General features: G+C 43.1%; 1 protein-coding gene across 4 annotated transcripts in view; it reads left to right on the top strand.

The window, feature by feature from the left end:
- ecel1 (endothelin converting enzyme-like 1) overlaps window positions 1-12,937 on the top strand; it is a gene marked incomplete at its 5' end in the record, with an annotated part of 58,850 nt that overhangs the window by 18,775 nt on the left and 27,138 nt on the right. For all 4 annotated transcript variants that reach the window (XM_080459040.1, XM_080459042.1, XM_080459041.1 and 1 more), the window contains one exon: window positions 9,314-9,536. In XM_080459040.1, coding sequence (XP_080315166.1) covers window positions 9,314-9,536 — 223 coding nt within the window. The remainder of the gene's footprint in view (window positions 1-9,313; window positions 9,537-12,937) is intronic.

Here is a 12,937-nt window from a genome sequence, read left to right as displayed (position 1 = left end):
TCTCAGTAAATCTGCCCCACTGTCTCGTTTTTTCTTTTCTTATGACAGAATGAACTGCGTGGCGTTCAAGAGCGTTATGCTACGATCATGTTAACCATTAAAGGGGTCATACTATCCGGCTTTTCAACACTTTCACATGGCCTCATTGGTCCAGAAACGTTATATTCAAAGTTTATTGCTCCAAATCCAGCATTTTCTTGATTTTCCTCCATTTGAATATTGGATCATAGGAGCTGCATTCAGAATCTGCTGTGTCTGTGTGAGCTGGACTGACTCCGCCCACACATGCCCATCTTGGGAAGAAGAGGAAGTACTTCCTCTCATAGTGCCATGTGCCAGAGCAGAGCTGCCAAATTGTGGGAGGAGTCAAAGGGAGGAGCCTACCTTGATTGGGATTGGCTAAACCCTCGATGACACTATTTAGGTTTTGATTTCTGATTGGCTGGTTGGAGCAACACACTTTTTAAAAACTGAAACAAGCCAGGTAGAGAGAGGACAGACTTTCACATATTACTGTTGGGAAACCATTAGAAAGTGAATTTTGCATAATATGACCTCTTTAAAGCAGAAGTGTCAAACATATGGTGAAGTTCCCATGAAAGACAGCGACCTCGTCGCTATCATACTAGCATTAGCGTCAAAGCCATGCTGTCAGGATGAGTTTGTAGAAACATGCATGAAGCAACAGCTATCTGAGAAGTTTTTTTTAACAGAGGATAGAAACATGGAGTATTCCGCTGGGATTCATAAAGTAGTTATATTCTATTCTCATTTATTCATATATCTTTCGCAAATGTTTTTTTTTTCATATCGTTGGTAAATACTGTAAAATTAGATCATGATACGTTTTTTCTATTTGAACATAATTTCTTGGTTAAATAAGGGCTGTGGATGTGATATTGTGGATATTCATGGACTGTAACAGGCCAGATGTGATGGATTGAACAGAACAGTGATTTTGATATGAAAGAAGATGTGAAAGTATGATTAATACACACTATATTGCCATTAGCTTGTGGTCATTTTGAATTATTATGTTTCTAGAATTTACATTCCACAGAACTTTATAGGATTTCTAAGTCCACTTTGCTGTTTTTGACTTTGGGAATGACTAAACTACACAATGTGTGTTTTCCCATCTAATGTGTGATGGACTGTTGATGTTGAAAATCTTTCTTATTATCTCACCATGTTTGCTGTTTATGGATTTTTGCTTTTCTTAATTGTTCTTTCCTCTTTTTAATGGTGGATTATACCTTACTCCTCACTACTCACCAACTTCAAACTTCAGAAGTTGTCATTTCCTCGCCTCTCCCTTAATGCCTCTGACTCAGTGTGTATTCTCCTCTCACATCCTCCGCTCACTAACTCCTTTCTCCCCGATCCCCTCCTCCCACAGCTCTCCCCATCCGTCTCCCTCTCCCTCTCGCCTCTTTCAGCCTCGCTTTTTCCTAACTTTGCCTGATACCCATCTCTTTCCCCCTGTTTTCCTTTTTGTTTTCGATCCCCTCAACACCTCACTCCTCTGCCTTCTTTCAGTCTGCAGCTCATTTATTGTTCCCTCATCTATCTCGCCGCCGCCTCCCCCTCAACTGGCTCTGCCTCTTCTTTGTTATCACCCTCTTCCTCCCACTTCCAGTCCATCTCCAGGTTCTGTCTCACATGAAGTTCATTACTGGGGTTTAAACAAAGGTTGGCAGGATAGAGACATTTCATTTCCTGAGGTTGTTTGCTCATTAGCGTAGCTCATGAGTACTTGGTGTTTAAAAGCTCCATTTCCTCCCATCATGGGGCCTCTCTGGTCCTGCATGTTATTCACTGGTTGCACAGCTTGTTGCGAGTAAAACAACAAAACAAAACACATGCATAGAAATGATAAATGCAGCCACCAGGACGCCGCAGTGCGCAGTCACACTGGGGTAACACAAACCTGCGCCTGAATTTCCATTTACTGCTTCATCTGTCGACTTTTCATAAGGAACAGAATCTGTTGCTATATCTATTGATCCTTACATCGTATCGTCTCTACTGGCTTCATCTGCGGTAGAGTCAGGGGTCTTTTGCTGAATTTAACTTGCACAGGGTAAAGCAAAGTGTCTCCCAAAGAAAGTCACCAGAGCCAATTCCCCACTCGAGAGGTTGTAAATATGTGGAGAGGAATTTCACGACGGCAGCGTTTACACGACTATGTTTGGCTGAAAACAGCATTATTATCGCATTTTTGTGCAGTACCCAGAATTTCAGGAAACATTTTTACCTTTTTACGTGGAGACGGAGTATAACGTTTCAAAAATGTTGCACTCTGAAAGCCGTTTTCAAAAAGTTCCGTTTTCAGTTACTCTGAACACTGTAATTGTGACGGAGGAAACTTGGCAAACGGAGTGAGAGCATTTTTTTAAAAGTTCCACTTAGGGAGCCGTTTTTAAAAAGTTGTGTTTTACAGTGGCTCCAAGCAACGTCGTCATGTAAACAGACCTCTAAAATTCCACAGAAGTTTTCTGTTTTCCTTTTCTGCAGAAGCCAGAATCAGAGGGGGTTTCTACTGTTCCGATCAGCGTTAGGGGACAGAGGGAGAGAAAGGGATAGGACAAACAGAGAGATTGTTGGGAGGGAGTCAACCCTGGTTCAGGTAGGGATTCTCAGCGAGCCTTGTTGGGATTTTATGTTTGTTGTCATAACAACATTAAATATCATTAGCATTCATCTCCAGTTATGGAAAACATTCAAATGTGCCAAGGAAAACAGCCTACGAAACGCAATATGCAAAATTTGTTCCAAGCACCAAGTCGGACGCCCAACAGGAGCTGATGGAAGACATTTAAATTTGTTAGTTTAGTTAATGTTGAGTAGACGTATAACCCAGAGTAATTACTGTCAGAGAACAGTGGTTTGTATTATAAAATCATTCTTCATCTGTACGTAATCCACAAAGCTCAAGTCAGAAGTCATGGCAGAGTTGGCGTCTTCGTGTGTCGATGTCCTGCCGAGAAGATGGACGGGAGGTTTTATTCCTCTTGAAGCCACTAATGGACCACAAACCAGCCTTTCTCTGCCTTGTTGGAGTCTGCCACTCAATCCCATATACACCAACACACACACACAGAGTGCACTTGAAGGTAGAGCACAGTGTAAGAGGTTGGTGCACTCTGACATTGGTAGAACTGAGAGGAAAAACAGAGGAGGACAGTTTGGATTCTTGTTAAAGTGGAGGAGCGCTGTGAGGAGGCGCTCGCCGAGGTGAAAAAGGTGGCGGGCAAACGAGAAGACAACTCAGACAGGTGCTTCATCTGCCTGTTTTATGTCTCTGGATGAGAGTGCAGCTGCTTAAAGATGAATAAATTATCCTCCCCTCTATTAGACTTACTTCACTTCTTGTCTTTTCATCCTCTTCTGTCAGTTTTTCACCTTCTTCATATAATATCGTTGCTGGTCTTCTTTCTACTTGTTCATGGAAAGCTGACCTCTGCGCCGTGACGCTGACCAAACCTTCTCTCGGTCCCTTCCCATGTTCCCACACCAATAACTTTCCCATCACACAAGTCGGCTGACAAGGACAGTCACACCTCCACTCCTCCTCTTCTTTCATCCATCGCTTTTCTCCTCTTCGGGCTCCTTCCAGCTTGTGTGTGTGTGTGTGTGTGTGTGTGTGTGTGTGTGTGTGTGTGTGTGTGTGTGTGTGTGTGTGTGTGTGTGTGTGTGTGTGTGTGTGTGTGTGTGGTGGCTGCAGCCAATCCCATTAGCCAGATGAGCGGGCCTCCAATGAAGGGGAAAGCATAATGACAACAGCAGCGTCTCTCTCACACTCTTGCCCCCTCACTCCGTCTGCTCCCTCGTTTTCGTCAGTCACTCGAGAGAGTGTGTGTGTGTGTGTGTGTGTGTGTGTGTGTGTGTGTGTGTGTGTGTGTGTGTGTGTGTGTGTGTGTGTGTGTGTGTGTGTGTGTGTGTGTGTTGGGGGGGGAATTCAGTATGTTTTTCAAAGCTGTTATTTTTGTGCATGTTAGTTATTTGTTTAGGTGAAGTTGTAGAGCTTGTGACTAATCCAGAGAAGAGAAGGAGCCGCTACCGAGGGTTCGTTTCCCGCTGTGTCCATCCGCCCCAAAAAAATACACTCTCGGCATGGCTGTGAAGCATTTTTCAGAAGAGGCGCTTCACCAAACAGTGCATTTCATGGTGCCATAGCGTTCAGTAGTTTAGGTTGACTTCCCAGCAGGGCCTCCCGAGCTCAAAGTATGCACATTGAAGCTTCTATATGGTACTTTGGATAAAAGTCCCCACTTTAAAAAGCATGAATATATGTGATTTCCTGTCTCCGTGCTGGTTGCAGTCAAAAAGCCAGAGGTGCTCGCATTATTGTTCTGCTGTCATTTCACACATGAAATGATAAAAAAGAAAACCTCCCACCGTTTCTTCTAACGATCAGACCGAAATGACGGCGCACCTCAAGTGAAGTTTGGAAACGAGGCGGGCCTCCCTCCTCCATTACCTGCAGGGTCATTACCTGCAGTAATGTGTTGTTGCAGTGCAAGGGGACAGTGTCTTTTCATCTCCTTAACTAGCCCCATTAAGATCCATTCAGCTAATGAGCCTTCACTCAGTTCTCCGGTGATTAAGACCCACGGCTTGAACTGAGCCGCGCTCTCGCAGACACCGCTGCTTTCATTTAGCTCTGCTGCGACTCCATTACCACACAGAGTGCACGCTGACACATACTGTACACTAGCAGCCACGCAGGAGAGACTGGGCTGTTCTGACTTTCTATGAAGTTTCTGCAGAGCAAACAGATTGTTTTACATTTCACAAGTTTTAATGAGTTCCTTTTTTTTTTTTTTTTTTTTTTTTTGGACTCTGCTGTAGACTGGGGTCACCGTGTTTTCAGGTTTTGCGAGTATTTGTACAAGTTGTAATTTGCCAGAGTGGATAGTAGGGATTTCCTCCCACTCGTCAATGTACACCCACTTCTACAGGCACATTTTATTGCCAGAGGAAACAAATCCATCTGCATGTATAAAGAATAAATTAAGTTCTGAGTCGGATCAGTATCGTCAGGGGAGGCAGGTAAAGATCTGGCTTGGCATTAATAGTGACAAACAAATGATTATGAAGTTAAACAACTATGTTTTTGATTGGTAGATTTGTGATATTAGCCTTTTCAGTTCTGCCAATTGTGTGCATGTTTCAATATTTCTAAACGTTAAGTTCAGTTGTGATGATTATCCTGCAAAACTGGTCACGGACCTTATTGTATGCAAGCACTGCACAACTTCGACAAAAATCACCAACCATGAAGATTTGTTGGTCAAATAGTGAGGAGACATTCAAACCAGGTCATAGTGCTCCAGAAATCACAACAGTGCCAGTAAGATAAGTCTATGGACTCTACCAGTAAAGCTTTTTGGTGTGTGTAAACAGAGAAACTGTGGCACATTTCAGTCAGGTGAAGAGTGTAACTTAATTCACAAAAGCAGCACTGCAGCTGAGCTGTGTACAAGAGCCCTTGAAATGGTAGAAAAATGCCTATGTGTTACCCCCTGGCCAGGGAATCATTGCAAAAGAGAATTGAATTGGCCAGTCTGATTTAATAAAGGTAAAAGAAATAGAAGAAATAATAATAACTTGCAACAATAATTTAATATTAATCATGCCAACACGTTACATTGAACACAGCTAACTTTGAAACAAGACAAGGCTTCTCAATGCTGCCCCAATGCTGCCCACGTGATACCATCCCGAAGGACCAAAACTAAACCAGCAATCAGACCAAAATCTATCCTCCCCTAAGTATTGACTTCATTTTCTGCCACTTGTTCATCCTTCCAATAAGCCTGGATGAATCTATGGGTATGCTGGAGCTTTTAGTGTGATTGAATTGACACAACCTCTTGATATTTGTGGTTCCAGGCTGGTTAGAAGACTTTCTCTGCAGATTGAAGGAGTAAAGGACTCGCAGCATTTTCAAAAAGTTGTGTTGTCAGCAGCTCGGAGCGCGGTTGTTGTGTAAAGAGCCACGGAAAATGCAACAGAAGTTTTCCTTTTTCACTTGAAACTGTTAAATGGGGCCGTATGTGCCCGACCACATCTCATTCTAAACACACTGTTATGAACGCAACTTTACTCTTAAAGCTAAGACTTTATTTTCTGCGATGACCACTTTAAACAAACGTCCCAAAGTCTCTGAAACAGCTTCAAGAAATGTGTCTTCGAATTTCTCGCACTGGTTGGATCTGTTTTGGAGATGAACTTATCAGACGTTGGCAGTAAAAGTCAAATGTCAGGTCAACATCATCAATTCTTGCCAATACAACTCAAAGTCCTTGACAGAATTCCTTTTAATTCAGCACCATGAAGTCCTCTCACAGAAAAACTGGTTCAGTTTTGAAGGTTAAAAATAGACTAAAAGTTCATTTTCTTAGTGTCTGTGTTCTGACTAAGGAGCAAACGACAGCTAATAGCTGGGATTCCAATTGTCCAGTAGTTTATAGTGGTATAATAGAAGGAGTATTATTTTTCAGGAAATGTGTATTTTGTTAGATTTCTGCCAAGTTTCCTCAAAGTTTAATTAAACACACATATAAGACTGTCAAATATCATATATAGAGCACCTTTAATTTGTATTTGAAAAGCTGGAACTCACTGAAGGATGACTGACAGAAACAGAGTTTCACTGCAAGATAAATGTTCAGACATCTTCAACAGACCTGGTTAAAACTTGGATTTAGTTTCTTGCCTCAAATGTACTTTTCCTTCATATCTCAGAGTGTGTAAGAATACAAGAACCCAGTCAACCATATTAATGTTGGCAGAAAGCGCAGGCTATACGCAAATCTTAAGCGCAGATACGCAACCATACGATCACGCCATACTAATCTGAATTCAGGGCATTCACACGGAGAGGAAACCTGAAGCCACACCAAGATTGACTGCTTAAAACAGACGTCATGCGACCAGCATGAGGCGACAAAGCCGGCTAATGAAGCGCGGCGGCCGCACCAGTTCCACATGTTGATTAGCTGACACCACCTGAGTCCCTAATCCATCCCATCCCCCCCCCCCGCCTTCCATCCCTCCACCTTCCTGCCTCACTCTCCCTTTTCCCGTCAATTAAATTGACTTTGCAAGTGCTTTGTTGGCGGGACCTCGGGGTGCTGTTGCCAAGGCGCTCTTGATTTAATATCTGTCATGCACCGGAAAATTATAGGCAAAAAAGGGATGGATGGAGGTGTGTGGTGGTGGTGGGGGGGGGGGGTGCAACAACAACAACAACAACAACACGCCCAGAGGGTTTTATGGAGTCTCTCGGGAGGAGAGGGGGCATTTGTCCCCCAGGGGCAGATTAGATGTGTGCGCCTAGGCGGGGCACGGGGGACAAGACGGCACTCCATCGTCTCGGGTAAGAAGATGCTGCTTGAATACATAAATGAATGATCCATTTTCCTCCCCTCACCCCTCTGCAGCCTCTCCGCTGTGAGCCAGTCTGGATCGGAGGGAGCTGTTTCTTAACTGCCGGGCCCTCTTGACTCCTTGCTATTCATTCTCGATCACTGTCTCCCTCTTGTTTTCTCCCTGACTTTTCTAACTCTCGAGGCAGCTCAGAGGGCAGGTGGAAAAAAATAGCTCTTTGGCACCAGATGGGACGAGATTACAGTTCGACACAGTAGATGTCACTTTACAAAGAGAACAAAGGGGCAAGCGTGCAGGAAAGTGCTCTTGTGTTCCAGAAAGAAAAGGAAAAAAAAACACGGGTAAAGATCAGGTAACTTTAGAAAGTTTAATAACACACATTTTATTGTCTCGTAATTGAAAAGTACAATTCATTAGACAGAAAAATGCCTCCCTACAATTTTGCTTGTTGAGTTTATTTAGACTGGCGTGCACAACAAACTTGCTTCAGACAGACTTCATACCTCTTGCAAAAAGCAATTTGAAGAGATTTGTTTCACAATTTCTGAGATTTGTAGTTCTTGTTAGTCCCCGTTGATTTCAGTTTCGGCCGTGCACCACTGCACCGAACATGAAACAGAGGCTGATCCTCAACTAAGTTTAGCCTATGGACCAAAAAAGTTCAAGAGACCAAGACGAGTAGCATTTTCTGCTCGTTGGTAATTGTTTTTAAATTTGACCTTGACTTATGCGCTGAAACAACTGCTTGATTTCTTCATCTGTCTTCAGGTACAGATAGCAAGACCATGCACTTTATGAAGAGGTTTTCAAGATATGGAGGGAGATGGAAAAGTTATCTGCTTGATCCATGACCTCTTGGCTTGAAGTAAACGATGTGCTTTCCCACTGGGGGTGATGTGCTGAATTCTGAACGCCGACATGTATTGTCAGCCGGATACTGTAGGGAACTGCAACTGGAGAGCCTTTTGGCTATTATGGAGCTTGTGGTTGCCCAGCTTAGCCCAACCTGGGACCTAGCAGGGTGGAGTACAAGTAATAGGAGGTTCTCAACATGATGGGCCTTGCTAAGGCAATTCTTGGTCAATCCAATGCTGAAGGTCAACGGAGTAATGCTCAATTTTGCAGTTTAGTTTTCTGTTGAAGATCTCATGGTAGACCAGGTTGTCTACGTTTGAAGGGTGAGGTTGGATGAAGGAGTCCACCATCCCCAGGTGTCAAAGTGTGCTTGGGCCTTGTTTACACGGCATTTCAAGTGAAAACTGAAAACTTTTTTTTTGCACTTTGGGTGTCCGTTTACATGACAGCTGTGCTCGGAGTCACTGAAAACGTAATTTTTTGAAAAACACTCCTGACTGTCTCCTAATAGGAGACAGTACAAATTTCTGTGTATTCGCCACTGTTAATGTTTCTAGTGTATTGTTCTCTGCCTGCAGGTGTAGTTTCATTACAAACTCAACCAACAGTCCCAACTCATGGCCTTTTTCTCAGGCCCCGTTTACACAACAACAAAAAATTAGTGTATCGGCAAAACTTTCTTTCATGTTCACTACTTTTTGTTCAGCGTGTCTGCAGTTTAATTGTGAATGGAGATCATTTTGAAAACATGTAAATGTAAAACTTGTAAAAAAAAAAAAAAAGGGTAAAAGGATGAATTTTCATTGAGACCGGGCCGTGGTGGGTTAATGTGACTGATCATGTCAAGCTCTCTGAGACAGCTGAAGTGGTACAAACGTGCAATTCAAGTGAATTATGAAGTAGCTGAAATCTCTACATTTGCAAAGTCTCTTGGTGAAGGCGAAACTTGCCCACACTAGGATCTGTGATTCCTGACCTGTGTGGTGCAGCAAGTCCCTAAAGAGTCAAAGAGATCCGATAAAAAGATGTACCTTGCATGTTGTTCTTCCTTCTGATCCAGAGTTCTCCACAACTACATGCTGTGGCGCATCGTGGCGGCGCTGAGCGAGCACCTGTCCACCGCTTTCCGCAGCACCATCCACGAGTTTTCTCGAGAGATCGACGGCACGGAGCAGCAGCTGGAGTTGGGACGCCTCTGCCTCACCCAGGCCAACAAGCACTTTGGGATGGCCCTGGGGGCCCTGTTCGTCCAGCAGCACTTCTCCTCGCAGAGCAAAGCCAAGGTGAGTCAAGCACATATCAATAGGTGAGCAGTTCTTCTTCCTTTCTTCACTTGACTCTTAATCGGAAGAAAGAGCTTAGCTTGGCTTTTAACGGAGGCCATGACCCGAGAGACATTTGTCAAACATGACACCAGAGAATAGATTGTGCAGTCGCACTTGAAAAGAATCTAAACTGTGAAGTGAGGACAAAAAAAAAAAGGGTCTTCATTATGAAGAGTGTTGGTGATGGAGATGTAGATAATACAGACAGGGGAGATCTTTGCAGCTGCGAAATATTTAAAGTGGATTTGAATAAGCTTGAGAAAGATCAAACATGTAATGTCTCAGTTTTATATAGACGTGCTATTTCTATTGATGACATACAGTATCTTAGTAAATCCTGAAATGTATAAAAAAGGTTGGAGTTGCAGATCCACAGTTGAATGTTTTGAGGATAGGACTACTATGGGCGGCTGTGGCTCGGGTCGGTAGAGTGGTCGTCTCTCAGTCAAAATGCTGCAGCTTTGAGTCCCCATCTCCACCTTTCCCCATGTCGAAGGACCCTTGAGCAAGACACTGAAGCTCAAATTGCTCTCAGTGGATGGACTGACTGCCTTGGCAGCCACCTCCACTGGTGGGAGATCGTATACGTGAATGGGTGAATGGGCTGCTCAGGTGGTGGAAAACCACAATATATGTAAAAATGCTTTTACAATTTACTATGGAGAAGATGTACATGTAGTGTGTGCCTGATCAGATTTTATATGTGAGTAATGTAATTTATGTGAGAATATTGATTCATGTGTGTTCGTGGAAAAGTATAATACTTGAATGAATGTTCCTTGGCCCAAAAAACGTAGAAGACACACAATAACCTGTGTATATAAAAGTACACACATGCACAAGTCTATATATTGCTTACTCACAAATCAGGTTATACACGCACACAAAATCATCATCAACATAGAAACCATTCTGCTGTTATATTCTCTGGGAGAAAAGACTGGGGATGTATAGCACCACTGCCAACTACTGACTGAAAGTCATCAAAACAGGAAGCCAAAATAAATTCACCTTGATGCAGCTTTTCATAGATAATAGTTAACCTTTCTGTAAATGTGCGTCTGATAAATGCATCACTTTGAAAGCGTACATGCGCCTGCAAGAAATAAAGTAAGCATAAAAACAAGCAACAAAGTGAAGTCCATCAGTCTGTGGCACACTGTGCCGTTATCACAATGGGTGTCCGTGACCCTTGTTAATTCAATGTAGCTAATTAAATACATACTGTATAATCGGTTGTGTCCTGTGACATTAGTATACAGAACACATTCCTTGCATTCATGTGATAGAAAAAGGGAGATCAGCTATCGCTGTCCTCTTTTCCCGTGGGTACAGAGAGTCTGTCTTCAACACAAGAGAAAAATACATTCAGTAATTCGCAATTAATCATGAATTTTTACGAGCTCGAAAAAAAATACTTAAACAGGAAAGTTACTAATGTGAGAAAAATGTGACCTCCCAAGACAGTGCAAGGAAAAGTCACACATTCTCGCCCCTGGGCTTTTAATTAAATCTCTATGACAGTTCAGTAAAACACATTTTCTACATTTTCAAGCGCCGTGGCTCTCTCCATCCCTATCCTTCTTGGTCAAATAGCCCTCACACAGCCTGGAGGCGTGTTTGGGGTCATTGTTCTGCTGAAAAATAAATGATTGTCCAACTAAACTAAATGATTGTCCAACTAAACTCAAACCGGAAGGGATGGCATGTCGCTGCAGGATGCTGTGGTCGCCATGCTGCTTCAGTGGGACTTCAATTTTGAATAAATCTCAAACAGTGTCACCAGCAGAACCCAAACAAATGTCTTCCGCTTGTTGCCTTTCCTCAGCAGTGGTTTCCTCGCTGCTAGTAGACCATGATGGCCTGATGGTCTCAGTCTAATCTGAACAGTTGATGTGGAGACGGGTCTGCTACTAGAACTCTGTATAGCTTTTATCTAGGCTCTCATCTGAGGGGTTGTTAACTTGCGATATTTGAGGCTGGCGACTCGGATAAACTTGTGTAGCAAGCAGTGTAGTAACCTGACTTCTGCACAACACAGCTGGTGGTCCCAAACCCATTAGAAAAGGCAAGAAATTCTACAAATGAACTCTGACAAGGTTGAACTGAGAAGTGATTTCAGGTGCCGACCTCGTGACGCTCATTGACCGAGGGCCAAGGGTTTGCAGCGCAGTCAACAAAGCAAAGGGTGGCGACTTTTGAAGAATCTTAAATATAAGTTAAAAGTTTGGAGTTATCGCACACTTTTTGTTACTACATAATTCCATATGTGTTCATTCATAGTTTTGATGCCTTCAGTGACAATCAACCATGTAAACAGTTCAGAAAATAAAGAAAAAGAAAAACACTGACAAGGTGTGTCCAAGCATTTGACTGGTAGGGTATGTACAGAGGAGAGATGGGGAGTGAACTGTAATACAACCCTTATTTGGCTTTTATTTGACATGTGGAGATTTATTTTTTGACAAAATTCGCAGCAGGCGAAGCTTCACATGTGATCTCCGGCACCTTCCAGGCAGGTCCGCTAGATTATCATCTTGATTGATTCACAAACAGTGATCTGTAAATCCCCATCCACACCAATCAAGCACTGTTTCTATATTTCACTTTCTTTGTTCTGCTCGCTGCCTAGGTCCTCTCTACTAATCCCCCTCCACCTCTGCCCCCTGGTCCCCTCCACTCTCCTCTTAATCCTCCCCTTCATACGTGTTCTTATCTCGGGGTTCATGTCCATTCCTGGACATGGGGATATGCTTCCCAATGGGATTTCGAACCACAGTAACCTCTGTGCTCTTCCTCTAATCCCTTCATCATCTCTTTTTCACCTTCTCTTCTTTCTCTCACCACCTGGACTACATGCTTCTTTTATTACAAACCTTTAATTCTCTGCCAATGTGCAAGACTTTAAGATAAGTTTGACACCACTGGAGAAGTTCTGGGTGCTAATTATACTCTATGTGCTGTACCTTAATTGAAATTTAACTTTGCAAACTTCTAAGGTTTAATTTAAGATTCTAATAAGATACCGAGTGTAAATTTCAAAAATGCTTCAAGCTACTGGAGCTTTTCTGATTAATAAAACACTTGAGTGGGAGTTTTTTTTTTTTTCTTTTTTCCCCGCCCATGATCGGGGCTACTGTGTGGCAGCTCTTTGCAAGATGAAGTGGGTGCTGATCCCACAAGCATCCCAGGATCATTTAAGAATCACTTCTCACATCAGACGTACATCTGCCGCATTTCCGTAGAGCTCCTCGCTCGCACGTCGGAAACTTCAGCCAAGCTCCTGCACTTTTGGCTTCATCCGTGCCCACGGTGAAGGTCTCACGCTGTTCCAAGACATCAGTCTGGGATTCCAGTAA

This window comes from Lipophrys pholis (genome assembly GCF_963383615.2).
Source record: "Lipophrys pholis genome assembly, chromosome: 3".
NCBI classification, from domain to species: domain Eukaryota; kingdom Metazoa; phylum Chordata; class Actinopteri; order Blenniiformes; family Blenniidae; genus Lipophrys; species Lipophrys pholis.
Note: the sequence above shows the minus strand (reverse complement) of the source record. Positions and strands in the feature narration are given on the sequence as shown.